Source organism: Salmo salar, chromosome ssa27, assembly GCF_905237065.1.
Source record: "Salmo salar chromosome ssa27, Ssal_v3.1, whole genome shotgun sequence".
Classification (NCBI taxonomy): domain Eukaryota; kingdom Metazoa; phylum Chordata; class Actinopteri; order Salmoniformes; family Salmonidae; genus Salmo; species Salmo salar.
Genome location: NC_059468.1, coordinates 34,210,001 through 34,223,198, shown reverse-complemented (window position 1 = coordinate 34,223,198; position 13,198 = coordinate 34,210,001). Strand labels below are relative to the sequence as shown.

General features: G+C 43.9%; 1 protein-coding gene across 13 annotated transcripts in view; it reads right to left on the bottom strand.

Annotated features, from left to right (window-relative positions):
- LOC106588992 (focal adhesion kinase 1) overlaps nt 1-13,198 on the bottom strand; it is a 252,781-nt gene that overhangs the window by 27,936 nt on the left and 211,647 nt on the right. For 12 of the 13 annotated variants that reach the window (XM_014178602.2, XM_014178603.2, XM_014178600.2 and 9 more), the window contains 8 exons: nt 10,631-10,728; nt 10,132-10,216; nt 9,477-9,577; nt 9,132-9,247; nt 8,822-8,922; nt 7,163-7,252; nt 6,083-6,287; nt 2,553-2,664 (listed from right to left, as the gene is read on the bottom strand). In XM_014178602.2, coding sequence (XP_014034077.2) covers nt 2,553-2,664; nt 6,083-6,287; nt 7,163-7,252; nt 8,822-8,922; nt 9,132-9,247; nt 9,477-9,577; nt 10,132-10,216; nt 10,631-10,728 — 908 coding nt within the window. Of the gene's footprint in view, nt 1-2,552; nt 2,665-4,025; nt 4,135-6,082; nt 6,288-7,162; nt 7,253-8,821; nt 8,923-9,131; nt 9,248-9,476; nt 9,578-10,131; nt 10,217-10,630; nt 10,729-13,198 lie in introns of those variants that run through there. The other variant, XM_045709599.1, reaches the window with a different exon arrangement.

Here is a 13,198-nt window from a genome sequence, read left to right as displayed (position 1 = left end):
CAAGCTTTTTCAGTTCTGCCCACAAATTGTCTATGGGATTGAGGTCAGGGCTTTGTGATGGCCACTCCAATACCTTGATTTTGTTGTCCTTAAGCCATTTTGCCATAACTTTGGAAGTATGCTTGGGTCATTGTCCATTTGGAAGACCCATTTGAGACCAAGCTTTAACTTCCTGACTGATGTCTTGAGATGTTGCTTCAATATATCCACATCATTTTCCTGCCTGCCTCATGATGCCATCTATTTTGTGAAGTGCACCAGTCCCTTCTGCAGCAAAGCACCCCCACAACATGATGCTGCCACCTCTGTGCTTCACGGTTGGGATGGTGTTCTTCGGCTTGCAAGCCTCCCCCTTTTTCCTCCAAACATAGCGATGGTCATTATGGCCAGACAGTTCTTTTTTTTGTTTCATCAGACCAGAGGACATTTCTCCAAAAAGTATGATCTTTGTCCCCTTGTGCAGTTGCAAACCGTAATCTGTCTTTTTTTATGGCGGTTTTGGAGCAGTGGCTTCTTCTTTGCAGAGCGGCCTTTCAGGTTATGTCGATATAGGACTCGTTTTACTGTGGATATTGTCAGGCTGTGGGTAACTGGTGCATGTAATCAGGCGGAGGAGAGCAGAGATGAATGTACAAGGTAATTTATTCCACAAACAGCACCAGTATAAAACAAATACTAAAGGTGCGTGAAATAGCGGTCACTTGTAAATAATGGGCATAATAACAAACCCGGCAAACAATACCAGCCAACAAGTAACGACCTGAACATTATATACAAACACGCACACAAACATGGTGGAAACAGAGGGTTAAATAATGAACATGTAATTGGGGAATAGAAACCAGGTGTGTAGAAAACAAAGACAAAACAAATGGAAAATGAAAAGTGGATCGGCGATGGCTAGAAAGCCGGTGACGTCGACCGCCGAACGCCGCCCGAACAAGGAGAGGGATCGACTTCGGCGGAAGTCGTGACAGATATAGATACTTTTGTACCTGTTTCCTCCAGCATCTTCACAATGTCCTTTGCTGTTGTTCTGGGATTGATTTGCACTTTTCCCACCAAAGTACGTTCATCTCTAGCTCATCTTCCTGAGCGGTATGATGGCTGCGTGGTCCCATGGTGTTTATACTTGCGTACTATTGTTTGTACAGATGAACCTTCAGGCGTTTGGAAATTGGTCCCAAGGACGAACCAGACTCGTGGAGGTCTACAAATGTTTTTCTGAGGTCTTGGCTGATTTCTTTTGATTTTCCCATGATGTCAAGCAAAGAGGCACTGAGTTTGAAGGTAGGCCTTGAAATACATCCACAGGTACACCCCCAATTGACTCAAATTATGTCAATTAGCCTATCAGAAGCTTCTAAAGCCATGACATAATTTTCTGGAATATTCCAAGCTGTTTAAAGGCACAGTCAATTTAGTGTATGTAAACTTCTGACCCACTGGAATTGTGATACAGTGAATTATAAGTGAAATAATCTGTCTGTAAACAATTGTTGGAAAAATTACTTGTGTCATGCACAAAGTAGATGTCTTAACCGACTTGCCAAAACTATAGTTTGTTAACAAGAAATTTGTGGAGTGGTTGAAAAACAAGTTTTAATGACTCCAACCTAAGTGTATGTAAACTTCCGACTTCAACTGTAGGTAGGGGTGAAGTGACTATGCATAGATAATAAACAGCAAGTAGCATAGTCCGGTGGCCATTTGATTAATTGTTCAGCAGTCTTATGGCTTGGGGGTAGAAGCTGTTAAAAAACCTTTTGGTCCGAGACTTGGCACTCCGGTACCGCTTGCCGTGTGCTAGCAGAGAAAACAGTCTGACTTGTGTGACTGGAGTCTCTGACAGTTTTATGGGCTTTCCTGTGACACCGCCTATTATATAGGTCCTGGATGGCAGGAGCTTGGCCTCAGTGATGTACTGGGCCATACGCACTACCCTCTGTAGCGCCTTACGGTCAGATGCCGAGGAGTTGCCATACCAGGCGGTGTTGCAACCGGTCAGGATGCTCTCGATGGTGAGAACACTCAAAAGCTTAAGTTCCATCGCCATCGGAGAACCGGGCCCTGGCTATTACTTTATAGACATGGCTATTTGTATATATGCAAACATATGGATTGTCCCTTTAAAGAGGAGAAGGGGTGAATATCAACACCTGCTTTACATTAAGCAATTCCTGTAAGTGACTCGATAAGTACTGAATAAGCTGGCTGAGTGAGCATTTGGAATGAAATCCTCCAGGTTTTTATTTGTTGATGGCTACTTCCCACTAAGGAGCCCTACGCCGATGTCTTGTTTTGGTCCTGTCCGTATGTCTTTTTTTTCTCTTTTTTTGGTGGGGTCCAGACTAGCCATGATTTCAATGTCCACTGACGGGACTCCCTAAAAACATGCCACTTTGATACAAGTGACTTTTGGTAGCAGGAGAGCATTTTCTAAACTTACTTTAGAGGGGGTTCTTACTTTAGGGGGGGTAGGATTAGGGTTCTTACTTTAGGGGGGTAGGATTAGGGTTCTTACTTTAGGGGGGTAGGATTAGGGTTCTTACTTTAGGGGGGGCCTCGTCAGAGGCCCCTGAGTCCCAGGACACAGTGACCTGACGTCTCATCTCCATCCTCAGTCTCTCCTCCTGCTGGGCCTTCTCCTCCTCCAGGATAGTACTGCAGGGAACACACAACAGCTTATCATACAGTCATAACACAGACTGGGATACAGTGGAGGGGGTTGCTACACAATTAACATACACAAAACACTTGAAATATAATGCTCTTAGTTATCACAGACACCTCTCTGCTTCAGATGTAACAGGAGATACATGCATTATCCATTATCCGTATCTATTACCAAATGTGTTATTTAAAAAAAATTGAACCTTTATTTAACTAGGCAAGTCAGTTAAGAACAAATTCTTATTTATAATGACGGCCTCCCGGGGAACAGTGGGTTAACTGCCTTGTTCAGGGGCAGAACGACAGATTTTTACCTTGTCAGCTCGGGGATTCGATCCAGCAACCTTTCAGTTACTGGCCCAACACTCTAACCACTAGGCTACCTGCCTATCTATTACAAAATGTGTTATCCATTATCTGTAACTATTACAAAATGTATTATCCATTATCTGTATCTATTACAAAATGTATTATCCATTATCTGTATCTATTACCAAATGTATTATCCATTATCTGTATCTATTACCAAATGTATTATCCATTATCTGTATCTCCCTTATCCCTCCCTTATCTCACCTCATTTGCTCACATTGTACATAGACTTATTTTTCTACTATATTATTGACTGCATGTTTGTTTTACTCCATGTGTAACTCTGTGTTGTTGTATGTTGTCGAACTGCTTTGCTTTATCTTGGCCAGGTCGCAATTGTAAATGAGAACTTGTTCTCAACTTGCCTACCTGGTTAAATAAAGGTGAAATAAATAAAATAAAATAAAAATCTATTACAAAATGTGTTATCCATTATCCTTATCCATTGCCAAATGCATATCCATTATCTGTATCTATTACCAAATGTATTATCCATTATCTGTATCTATTACTAAATGTGTTATCCATTATTTGTATCTATTACCAAATGTATTATCCATTATCTGTATCTATTACTAAATGTGTTATCCATAATCTGTATCTATTACCAAATGTATTATCCATTATCTGTATCTAATACCAAATGTATTATCCATTATCTGTATCTATTACCAAATGTATTATCCATTACCAAATGTATTATCCATTATCTGTATCTAATACCAAATGTATTATCCACAATCTGTATCTATTACCAAATGTATTATCCATATCTATTACCAAATGTATTATCCATTACCAAATGTATCATCCATTATCTGTATCTAATACCAAATGTATTATCCATATCTATTACCAAATGTATTATCCATTATCTGTATCTAATACCAAATGTATTATCCATTATCTCTATCTAATAACAAATGCATTATCGAAGTTCAATCATCCTTTTCAACCAGTAACGTGAACGTCTAATTTACCTCTCAGGAAAATGCTCATCTCCCATGTGTATGCCTCAGAGCCCACGTGCATCCAATCACAGCACAACCATGAACCACCAGCTCCCCAGTCATATCCACAGCAGTGTGTGTGAAAGTCCTGTACTGTTTCAATAAACTCTCTTTATCAGAGCCAGCAGCTCCCCCTCCTTCTGCCATAGGCAGCCTGTTGTGGTTGGCCGCCGGCCAGTCAGTCTATCAGCCAGCCTACCACTGGACTGGACTGACTGGGAAGTATGATGCTGTGGAACTAACTACGAGGGTTGTGTTCACTAGGGCACACCGTAGCAAAGTGTATCTCAAAGGAATGCAAAAAACGGTGTTTCTTATTGGACAGGTTCAGGTAGTCCATCCCTGTTTTATCCTGTTTTCTTCTGTTTGGTGCCTAATGAATGCGACCCAGGGCTTGTCTAGAGGAGAGGCGATTGTAAGGAAGTGTGGAGGGAATCCCTCCCACCTTGTGTTTCCTTTCTCTCCCTGTGAATTGTGGACATAACGTTTTATGTTACTATGGGCTAAAGACAATACACAGTTCACACTCTGTACCCAAGAGCTTCAAATGGAGCAAGACCAGCCACGTTCATGATAGCACCTGACGCACGCGGGCGGGCGGGCCGAGGGACGGACGGACAGACAGACAGACAGACAGACAGACAGACAGACAGACAGACAGACAGACAGACAGACAGACAGACAGACAGACAGACAGACAGACAGGTTCTCACATACTCTAGGACTTTATCGACGGACAGACAGACAGACAGCCACCTAGCCACCGTGCTTCTACACCTGCATTGCTTGCTGTTTGTGGTTCTAGGCTGGGTTTCTGTACAGCACTTTGTGACATCAGCTGATGTAAGAAGGGCTTTATAAATACATTTAATTGATTGGTTGACAGGTTCTCACATACTAAGGCCAATGGCCCATGGGATAGGTAAGGCAATAAATCCACCACAAAAGGGCTGCGTCTCAAATGGGCCTATAGGGCTCTGGTCTAAAGGTAGTGTGCTATATAGGGATTAGGGTGCCATTTGGGACGCAGTCGAGGACTACCCACAGAAATATATCCACAGAAATGTACCCACACACACCCTCTAATGTGGCTTTGCTTCAGCTAGTCTAAAAGATCTATGTACATCACACTTCATCCACCTACCATGGATTTGACGGACATAGATAGACCATTGAAATGCATTGTGTGCTGATAATTGATAGTCTCTATTGGGAATATGGCATCAACCTGTTGCCTCTTTCAATTTTTTTATTTAACTAGGCAAGTCAGTTAAGAACAAATTCTTATTTACAATGGACTACCCTCCCCTAAACAGGACAACAGTGGGCCAAATTGTGTGCTTCCCTATGGGACTCCTGATCACGGACGGTTGTAATACAGCCCGGGTTCAAACCAGGGTCTGTAGTGACGCCTCTAGCACTGAGATGCAGTGCCTTAGACCGCTGTGCCACTCGGGAACCCCACTCTTATTTGGATTACAACTTAAGTAGCTGAGACCACTCTGTTTCTAAACTTACTGAAGTGTCCTGTATACTAATACATGAAACAGTGACCTCTTGTGTAGCAATGTGGAACATATATGGGTTAACTGTCTTGTTCAGGGGCAGAACGACAGATTTTTACCTTGTCAGCTCAGGGATTTGATCCAGCAACCTTTCGGTTACTGGCCCAATGCTCTAGGCTTCCTGCCGCCCCAACATCATTCTTCCAGAGTTATAAAGCAGGGATACTGTGTGTGAAAGAACACTGCCAAGCAGGCGTTTCTTCTAGACAGATTCCTTTTTTCGCCCCCTCCTAATGGTTATGGTTAGGAATAGGTTAGTTAAGCTGATCCTAGATCTGTGCTTAAAGGCACCTTTTATCCTGAGGCATATACTTCACCAGAGCCTACATTAATGCAGCATCTCACAGTAGGAGTGCTGATCTCGGATCAGGTCCTCCCTGTCCTAGTAATCTTATTCATTAGGATCGTAAAGGAAAACAATGCACTTCCGACCCCTGAACTTCTCCCCTCAGAGGTACTGACCTGAGCTGGGTTTTGAGTTCTGTGAAGCGGGGTCTCTTGCTGGGGTCGTAGGCCCAGCACTTGGTCATCAGGCTGTACAGGGTGGGGGGGCAGTTGTGAGGCATGGCCAGACGCTCTCCGTTCTCTATCCGCCCGATGACATCATTGTTCTTCACCCCCTGGAAGGGCTTGATACCGTACATGAGGATCTCCCACATGCACACACCTGGAAAGGAGGGGAGGGGAAGGAGGTTAGGGAGGGGAGGATAGGATAGGAGAGGTGAGGAGAAGGTTGGGAGGAGAGGAGAGGAGAGGAGAGAAGAGGGGAGGAGAGGGGAGAGAGGAGGGGATGAGAGGGGAGAGGAGGAGAGGGAAGGAGAGAGGAGGAGAGGGGAGACGAGGGGAGGATAGGAGAGGGAAGGAGAGAGGAGAAGGTTGGGAGGGGAGGAGAGGAGAGGAGAGGAGAGGGGAGGAGAGGGGAGAGAGGAGGGGAGAGAAGGAGAGAGGAGGAGAGGGGAGACGAGGGGAGGATAGGAGAGGGAAGGATAGAGGTGGAGTGGGGAGGAGAGAGGGAAGGAGAGAGGAGGAGGGGAGGAGAGGGAAGGAGATAGGAGGGGAAGAGTGGGGATGAGAGGGGGGAGAGGGGAGGAGAGGGGAGGGGGAGATGGGGAGTGGGGAGGAGAGGAGAGAGGAGGGCAGGAGGGGAGAGAGGAGGGCAGGAGGGGAGAGAGGAGGGCAGGAGAGGAGTGGGGAGGGCAGGAGAGGAGTGGGGAGGAGAGGAGAAAGGAAAGGAGTGGGGAGGAGAGGAGAAAGGAAAGGAGTGGGGAGGAGAGGAGAGGAGGGGAGAGCAGGAGAGAGGAGGAGAGGAGGAATAAAGAGAGGAGGGAGGAGAGGAGTGGGGAGGAGAGGAGAGAGGAGAGGAGGGGAGGGAAGAAGAGAGGAGAGGAGGGGAGGAGAGGGAATGAGAGAGGAGAGGAGGAGAGGGGTGGGGAGGGGGAAAAGACTGTAAGGACAGGCTATAGATATGACAGAGACCGACACAAACACGAACACACAGGAGTTGATTGCTAGATGTGTATAATCTGCAGCTGCCAAACTCACCAAACATCCACACATCGCTGGCAGAGGTAAAGCGTCTGAAGTTGATGGATTCTGGAGCCATCCATTTGATTGGAAGTTTTCCTTTGGAAGCTGAAAAAAGGTTGGACGTTGAGACAAAAACCCATGTGTGCTTTAGCGTGTAGACATTCTGCAATGGCTTTCACAACCATCAGATGGTGCAAAAAAACATCAGCCTGGAAGTCAGTGGGTTTGTACCAGCGACCGTATTATACAGGTTTGTACCAGAGACCGTATTAAACAGGTTTGTACCAGAGACGTATTAAACAGGTTTGTACCAGAGACCGTATTAAACAGGTTTGTACCAGAGACCGTATTAAACAGGTTTGTACCAGAGACCGTATTAAACAGGTTTGTACCAGAGACCGTATTAAACAGGTTTGTACCAGAGACCGTATTAAACAGGTTTGTACCAGAGACCGTATTAAACAGGTTTGTACCAGCGACCGTATTATACAGGTTTGTACCAGAGACCGTATTAAACAGGTTTGTACCAGAGACCGTATTAAACAGGTTTGTACCAGAGACCGTATTAAACAGGTTTGTACCAGAGACCGTATTAAACAGGTTTGTACCAGAGACGTATTAAACAGGTTTGTACCAGAGACCGTATTAAACAGGTTTGTACCAGAGACGTATTAAACAGGTTTGTACCAGAGACCGTATTAAACAGGTTTGTACCAGAGACGTATTAAACAGGTTTGTACCAGAGACCGTATTAAACAGGTTTGTACCAGAGACCGTATAAAACAGGTTTGTACCAGAGACCGTATTAAACAGGTTTGTACCAGAGACGTATAAAACAGGTTTGTACCAGAGACCGTATTAAACAGGTTTGTACCAGAGACCGTATAAAACAGGTTTGTACCAGAGACGTATAAAACAGGTTTGTACCAGAGACGTATAAAACAGGTTTGTACCAGAGACCGTATTAAACAGGTTTGTACCAGAGACCGTATTAAACAGGTTTGTACCAGAGACCGTATTAAACAGGTTTGTACCAGAGACGTATTAAACAGGTTTGTACCAGAGACCGTATTAAACAGGTTTGTACCAGAGACGTATTAAACAGGTTTGTACCAGAGACCGTATTAAACAGGTTTGTACCAGAGACCGTATAAAACAGGTTTGTACCAGAGACCGTATTAAACAGGTTTGTACCAGAGACCGTATTAAACAGGTTTGTACCAGAGACCGTATAAAACAGGTTTGTACCAGAGACGTATAAAACAGGTTTGTACCAGAGACGTATAAAACAGGTTTGTACCAGAGACCGTATTAAACAGGTTTGTACCAGAGACGTATTAAACAGGTTTGTACCAGAGACCGTATTAAACAGGTTTGTACCAGAGACGTATTAAACAGGTTTGTACCAGAGACCGTATTAAACAGGTTTGTACCAGAGACGTATAAAACAGGTTTGTACCAGAGACCGTATTAAACAGGTTTGTACCAGAGACCGTATTAAACAGGTTTGTACCAGAGACCGTATTAAACAGGTTTGTACCAGAGACGTATAAAACAGGTTTGTACCAGAGACCGTATTAAACAGGTTTGTACCAGAGACCGTATTAAACAGGTTTGTACCAGAGACCGTATTAAACAGGTTTGTACCAGAGACCGTATAATACAGGTTTGTACCTTTGTAGTAGGAACTGTCCTCCATGTAACGCGAGAGTCCAAAGTCTCCCAGCATCACACAGTCTGTGGAAGACACTAGCACGTTCCTGGCAGCAATGTCCCTGGAGACGTACACACAAAGAGATAATAACTAGCAATTCTGGAAAACCTGGGGATTTTGGAAATATTCTGGAATTCTGCAAAACGTACATTGAGTTCTTAAATATTGACAGCGTGGCACAAATAAATACATTAGAAAATGAAAGCTTAACATCATCTTAAAGTGTCTACATCAACCTAAATAGCAGGATAAAATGGGTGGTGGTCTTACCTATGGACAAAGCGTTTGCTCTCCAGGTATGCCAAGGCTGTGCTGAGCTGGTGGGAGAACAGGATCAACGTTGACAGATCCAGGTTGTACTTCCTTACTTGTAAAAAGGACCTCAACTGGAAGATGAAAAACGTCAATAAGATTGATCCTCTTTGTTTTTCCAGAGATAGGTGGATGACAGAGGAAATTGTTTCCAAACGTGTTCCTGTCTTCTGGGATCTCCCATCTATTACAAGAATGACAAGAACTCCAACAACACCTCTGCATACTGTACGTAGTCTATCTATCAAAACATACTCTGTGTTTGTAGGGTTCACTGCCAACCCAACCCCCAGGACGCCTCACCTCTCCCATCGTGCACAGCTCCATGATGATCCACACTGGGTTCTCTGTGATCACACCGATCAACTTCACTATGTGGGGGTGGTCGAACTGACGCATGGTCACTGAGGAACACACATCAGAAAGGGGTGTGAGGATTTCACCAAACAGTTAAGAACTAGAGTGGAAAGATGTAGACTAACATTTGATTACCCCACCCCCAAAATATAAATAAAAACATTTCATCAAACTTTTTCAAAGGAACAGAGAAAGGCTCCCTGTGATAGGTCTAACACAGACTCAAACGTCACTGCTCTTAGTACAAATATTGTCAATTTGCATCCCAAATGGCACCCTATTCCCTACATAGGGCACTAAGGTGAAATTTGGGACAAAGCCAATGTTTACAGTTACCAGCTTCATTAAATAGAATATATTCCTTCCTCAACTGCCTGGGAACACTGTAAACACAGTGAGCAAAGCAACCTGAGACTACCATCAGGCAGTGTGTGTGTGTGTGTGTGTGTGTGTGTGTGTGTGTGTGTGTGTGTGTGTGTGTGTGTGTGTGTGTGTGTGTGTGTGCATACATACATGGCAACCAGAAGCAGCTGCAATCATCATCAGTCCCATTACAGTCATTACAGTGACACTAGCTTACACTACATTTCAGCACACTCACATGCTTCCTGAAGGAACTTCTCACGCACGCTGTCCGATGTGGAGTTCTTGCATGTTTTAATGGCCACGTTCAGAGTGGGATTCTCCTGGAAGTCAGACACAAGACAAAACATTGGGTCAGTTTATGTACAAGAAAATATTGAACATATAAATAAGAAGAGAGATGTGTTTAGCTAGATGGTTACAGTCAGGTGAAATTGAGAGGAACACATGGGGATTGAGGGTGAGAGGAGAGATGCTTTGTCTGCATTTAGCCAGACAGATACAGTATTATTTATTTGTTAGAGTACTATATAGTTGTTATGTACTATATACAGTACCAGTCGAAAGTTTGGACACACCTACTCATTCAAGGGTTTTTCTTTCTTTATTTTAACTCATTTTTTGTTGTTGAGAAAATAGTACAAATAAAGGAAAACCCATGAAGGAGTAGATGTGTCCAAACTTTTGACTGGTTCTGTACTTATTCAATACTATATACTTGTTACGGTACTATTTACCGGGCTGTTGTAGACTCCCTGGTGGACGTCTCCAAACTGTCCCTCTCCGATGCAGCGTCCAAGCTCTATCCGGTCTCTCTGGATCTCATAGTCCCTGGCTGGGAAGGGAAAGATGACCCCTGTTAGTTGTGTGGTATAGTGTGGTGTTGTGTGGTTCGGTTTGGTATGGTGTGGGTGTGTGTGTTTGTGTAAGTGTGTGAGCAAAGCCACAGATGAATGGGTAACCCAAGTCAGGAGGAGCTGATGAGGTCATTTTTGGAAGCCTTGGCTGTATTTTCACTGCAGTAGACGGTAGTACTGTATTAAATACTGTATATATATACACTACATGACCAAAAGTATGTGGACACCTGCTTGTCAAACATATCATTCCAAAATCATGGGCATTAATATGAAGTTGGTCCCCCCTTTGCTGCTATAACAGTCTCCACTCTTCTGGGAAGGCTTTCCACTAGATGTTGAGGTCGGGCACTGATGTTGGGCAATTAGGCCTGGCTCCCTGTAGGCGTTCCAATTCATCCCCAAAATTATGTTTGATTGGGTTGAGGTCAGGGCTCTCTGCAGGCCAGTCAAGTTCTTCCACACTGATCTCGAATAAACCATTTCTTTATGGACTTCACTTTGTGCACAGGGACATTGTCATGCTCCACAAAACTTTACAGTTGGCACTATGCATTGGGGCAGGTAATGTTCTCATGGCTTCCACCAAACCCAGATTAGTCTGTTGGACTGCCAGATGGTGAAGTGTGATTCATCACTCCAGAGAACGTGTTTCCACCACTCCAGAGTCCAATGGCGGCGAGCTTTACACCACTCCAGCAAACTTGGCATTGCGCATGGTGATCTTAGGCTTGTGTGCGGCAGCTCGGCCATGGAAACCCATTTTATGAAGCTCCCGACGAACAGTTATTGTGCTGACGTTGCTTCCAGAGGCAGTTTGGAACTCTGTAGTGAGTGTTGCAACCGAGGACAGATGATTTTTCCGTGCTACGCGCTTCAGCACTTGGTGGTCCCGTTCTGTGAGCTTGTATGGCCTACCATTTTGCGGCTGGGCCGTTGTTGCTCCTAGACGTTTCCACTTCACAATAACAGCACTTACAGTTGACCGGGGCAGCTCTAGCAGGGCAGAAATTTTACAAACTAACTTGTTGGAAAGGTGGCATCCTCTGACGGTGCCACGTTGAAAGTCACTGAGCTCTTCAGTAAGGCGATTCTACTGCCAATGTTTGTCTATGGAGATTGCATGGCTGTGTGCTCGATTTTATACACATGTCAGCAACAGGGCGGCAGGTAGCCTAGTGATTAGAGCTTTGGACTAGTAACTGAAAGGTTGCAAGATCGAATCCCCGAGCTGACAAGGTAAAATCTGTCGTTCTGCCCCTGAACAAGGCAGTTAACCCACTGTTCCTAGGCTCTCATTGAAAATAAGAATTTGTTCTTAACTGACTTGCCTAGTTAAATAAAGGTAAAATATATATTTTTTTAAAACAGGTATGGCAGAAATAGCCGAATCCACGAGTATGAAGGGGTGTCCACATACTTTTGTATATGTAGTGTATCTGTATAAGGCCTTTCACACCAACCAACAGGTAATGACATGCACACTGCAACATAAACCGACCAGGCTGTAGTGATGTCTACACATGTATGTAGCACTCAATATATGTTCTCCCGTTGCGTATTTCAAATGACAACCGGCTACCACTGGTTTGATGTATCTGCTTCAAAAAGAAGATCATTTATCCCCAGACAGACATATAATGCACAAAAGGAATGGAATTTCACATCAAGCAAATTCAAATTAAATGAAAACAAACGAAGAAACAGATCAAGAATATGATTAATAATTAAATAAATAAGTAAATTGAACACATTCAACTCTGCTACTGAATGGATTAGATTGCTCCAGCTCACGGCTAGCAAGATAGACTACATTGGTTCAGCAAACAGTATTAAAGCAATAGTTTACTTCAAATTCAACGTTTTTCAGGGGTTTGAATGGAATGCAAAAGATGGATACCATCTAAGCTGATGAAGTTAAACAATTCCTATCTTTCAAATTAATTTTAGGACCCAGCCATACAGTGCCTTCGGGAAATATTTCAGACCCCTTACTTTTTCCACATAAGGCTGTAACGTAATAAAATGTGGAAATAGTCAAGGGGTCTGAATACTTTCCGATGGCACTGCATGGCTGGATCTGCAAAGTCTGTCAAACTTTGATTTTGGAGAGAATGTAATTGATTTAAACCTATTTTCCAGTAGCAGGGTTGAATGAGCCATTCTAGTACAGCTCATAACTACAATCACAACCATGATGGACAACAGACAGAGAGACAGACAGACGGAGAGAGAGAGAGAGACAGAGAGAGAGACAAAAGGAGAGATAGACAGAGAGAGAAAGAGACAGAGAGAGAGAGAGAGAGAGAGAGAGAGAGAGAGACAGACAGAGAGAGAGACAGAGAGAGACAGAGAGAGACAGAGAGAGACAGAGAGAGAGAGACAGAGAGAGAGACAAAGGGAGAGATAGAGAGAGAGAGAGAGACAGACAGACAGAGAGAGAGAGAG